Source organism: Lactuca virosa, chromosome 1 (assembly GCF_052849685.1).
Source record: "Lactuca virosa cultivar CGN04683 chromosome 1, Lactuca_virosa_CGN04683_v6, whole genome shotgun sequence".
In the NCBI taxonomy this organism is placed as follows: Eukaryota; Viridiplantae; Streptophyta; class Magnoliopsida; order Asterales; family Asteraceae; genus Lactuca; species Lactuca virosa.
Genome location: NC_136426.1, coordinates 28,553,736 through 28,556,822, shown reverse-complemented (window position 1 = coordinate 28,556,822; position 3,087 = coordinate 28,553,736). Strand labels below are relative to the sequence as shown.

The 3,087-nt window shown below is 29.8% G+C and overlaps 1 protein-coding gene across 1 annotated transcript; it reads left to right on the top strand.

The window, feature by feature from the left end:
* Window positions 1-2,565: 2,565 nt before the first annotated feature.
* On the top strand, window positions 2,566-3,087 carry LOC145112397 (uncharacterized). Its single transcript, XM_079048566.1, has one exon. It carries the CDS (start codon window positions 2,566-2,568, stop codon window positions 3,085-3,087), a length of 522 nt encoding a protein of 173 aa, XP_078904692.1.

Sequence of the window (3,087 nt, the reverse complement as noted above, 5' to 3'; positions counted from 1 at the left end):
GATTGTTTTTGTTTATTTATATAGATCATTTGGTGTATTATGTCGAATTCTAGTGTTATTGATGGTGCTTTGTATTCTTCTATGAGTGAGAGTGAAGAAGAAGATGTTGAGAACTCATTTTTTGAAGGTATCAGTTATTGAATTATTTTGTTGTTTTTAATTTTGTTGATTATCATTTATTTACATATGAATATGTTAATATGAATAAATTGTTGTCTTATTCATATATGAATAAACGTGTCATAATTGTAATTTCGAATTTATTATTTTTTTCGTTTTATTCATATATGAATAAGTTATGTTTTATTTTATATATTTTGAATCCTCATGAATTTTATGTATTCATATATGAATGTTTTATTCATATATGAATGTTTTTTGTTTTATTTATATGAGTTTCATGTATTCATATATATTATTGTTTTATTCATGCATTATTATTTTAGGTGGTGAATCTTCAAGTTCAGTACATGATGCGCAATATTGTGATGATATAATTGGAGAACATGTCTATAAGCCAGATGTACCTGTTCAACTTATTTCATTTAAGGGTTTAATCTTCAAATCATTAAAGTTGGCAATCAAAATGTATTCTGAGTATGCTGAAATTGGTAGTTTTGATGTTAGACTGAGCACACAGTCAAGGTTTGGTAACAAGATTATAAAGAAGAAACATGTTATATGTAATCGTGGTGGTAAACAGAAAAAGAAATCTTGTGACACATTAGGTACAAGTGGTGTTAGGAGGAAACGAAATTCAAATTCAAGAGCTATTGGTTGTCAAGCAAAGATTATATTTGAATCTGTGTATGGAACTCCAGATTATAAAGTTTTTCAGTTTGATGAACTTAACAACCATCCACTTGAGAAGAGAAGCGATTTAAAAAAAGCGAGACAAATGTCATATTCAGAAAAAGAGTTTATTGTGCGTGCTTCCACATCAAAAATAGGTCCAACTATGGCTCATAAGTTGAGGGCAAGTTTGAGAGGTGGGTATGAGTTTGTAAAGCCCAAAGTAGTTGACTATAAAAATTTAAGGAGAGATATCAATAGGGTTATTGGTTATAAAGATGCCCAAATGATAGTAAACACAATGAATGACCGTCGAGCTCACTATCCAAATTACTCATTTGAGTTTAATTGTCAAGATGATGTTTTGGACTGTATGTTTTGGGCTGATGAAATGGAGAAGGCATATTATGCTGAATTTGGTGATGTTATCTCGTTTGATGCGACTTTCCGAACAAACAAGTAAGTTATTTTATCTACTTTTGTTTATAGCTTATTCATATATGAATATTTTTATATTCACTTATTAATACATCAAAAATTGACTTTAATGAACATTTTTTTGTGTGTTAGGTATCGAATGGTTTTTGTTCCGTTTACTGCTATTGACCATCATAAAAAATCGGTTACTGTTGGATCTGGTTTGCTAAGCAATGAAAGCATTGAGTCTTACTCTTGGTTGCTTAAAGCATTTCTTAAAACTCATGGGAAAGAACCAACACTTGTTTTAACCGATCAAGATGCTGCAATAAAACAAGCTGTTGAGAATGTGTTTCGTAATTCAAAGCATCGATTATGTATGTGGCATATAATGAAAAAGTTGAAAAAAAGGTATTATTTTAATATATTTCAAATATATTACTTATTAGTATATTCATTTATGAATATTGATTGTTATTTTACTTATTATTATTTATTCATTTATGAATATTTTTGTTTTAATACAGATATCAGATGATTTATTTACGAACACAGACTTTAGAAAAAGGTTTTTGAAGCTTGTTTGAGACATTAATATGAAACCTGATGTTTTTGAGGTGAAGTGGGGTTTGCTTATGAAGGAATTCAATCTTGAAGACACAAGATGGTTTAAAGACATGTTTACAATACATGATTCATGGATACCTGGATATTTTAGTGATATTCCAATGTGTGGTTTGATGAAGACTACATCCAGGTCGGAGAGTATGAATTCATCCTTTAATACATACTCAGAAAGTGGGAACTTACTTTTGAATTTCATGATGAATTACGACACTGCCATTCAAAAGCAAAGGAATACTCAACGAGAGCTTGATAAGGCATCAAAGAAAGCATCATATAAAATGCAAACACCTCGAGAAATAGAACTGCAAGCATCAAAGGTTTATACAAGTACATTAGTTTTTGAGGTGCAAAAAGAAATATATAAAGCATGTTTTTTCTGTACATACTCATATGTTGGTATTTAAGATGGTTGGGAAGTTTACATTGTGCAGCACAACAACAGTAAAAGTGATTTTAAAAATGAATTTAAGGTAATTTTACTAGTTTTTTTATGAAAAATGTAATAATATTCATATATGAATATGAGAATATTCATATATGAATATCAATATTTCATATATGAATATTATATGAATATATGAGTGTTGATATGAGTATTCTTATATGAATGTAAATGTGTAAATTGTGTTTTTGTATCAGGTTGAAATAAAAGCTGAAGAGAAATAAATAAATTGCAGTTGTGAACATTTTAAGCGTATGGGTGTTTTATGCAGACATGCTTTTACAATAATGATGAGATGTGGTGTTAAAGAAATTCCTGAAAGGTACATTTTGAAGAGATGGAGAAAGGATGTGATATCAAGAAATTATCGTTTTAGTTCTGTTCAATCCGATTCAGGTGATTGTGAGAATGTAAAGCTAGTCAATGATTCATATTATAGTTTTGAATCATGTTTGGATATTGTAAGAGATGACAAAAAGAGATTGGCTTTGTTTGCTGAGAAACAACAAATGTTGTTGAAGGAATTTGAGAGTGATTATATTTCTCCTGGATTGAAAAGCAAGACAGATGGTGAAGTCGTATGCAAGCTTTTGGGTGTTACTATTCCTATTCCAGAAGAGATTAATATTCATGTTCCTGAAGTTCAAAGCAATAAAGGTTCTGGAATCAAGAAAAGAATTCCAAGTGCAGGTGAAGTAGCATATGAAAATTCTAAAAAAGAACATAGAATGTGTTCAGGATGTGGAAAACGAGTTCCACACAATTTACGTACTTGTCCAGAAAGAGTTGGAGCTGCTAAATCAGCATAA

Excerpts from the sequence above, each read along its gene's own strand:
- LOC145112397 (XM_079048566.1), top strand. The coding sequence starts at position 2,566 with ATGATGAGATGTGGTGTTAAAGAAATTCCTGAAAGGTACATTTTGAAG.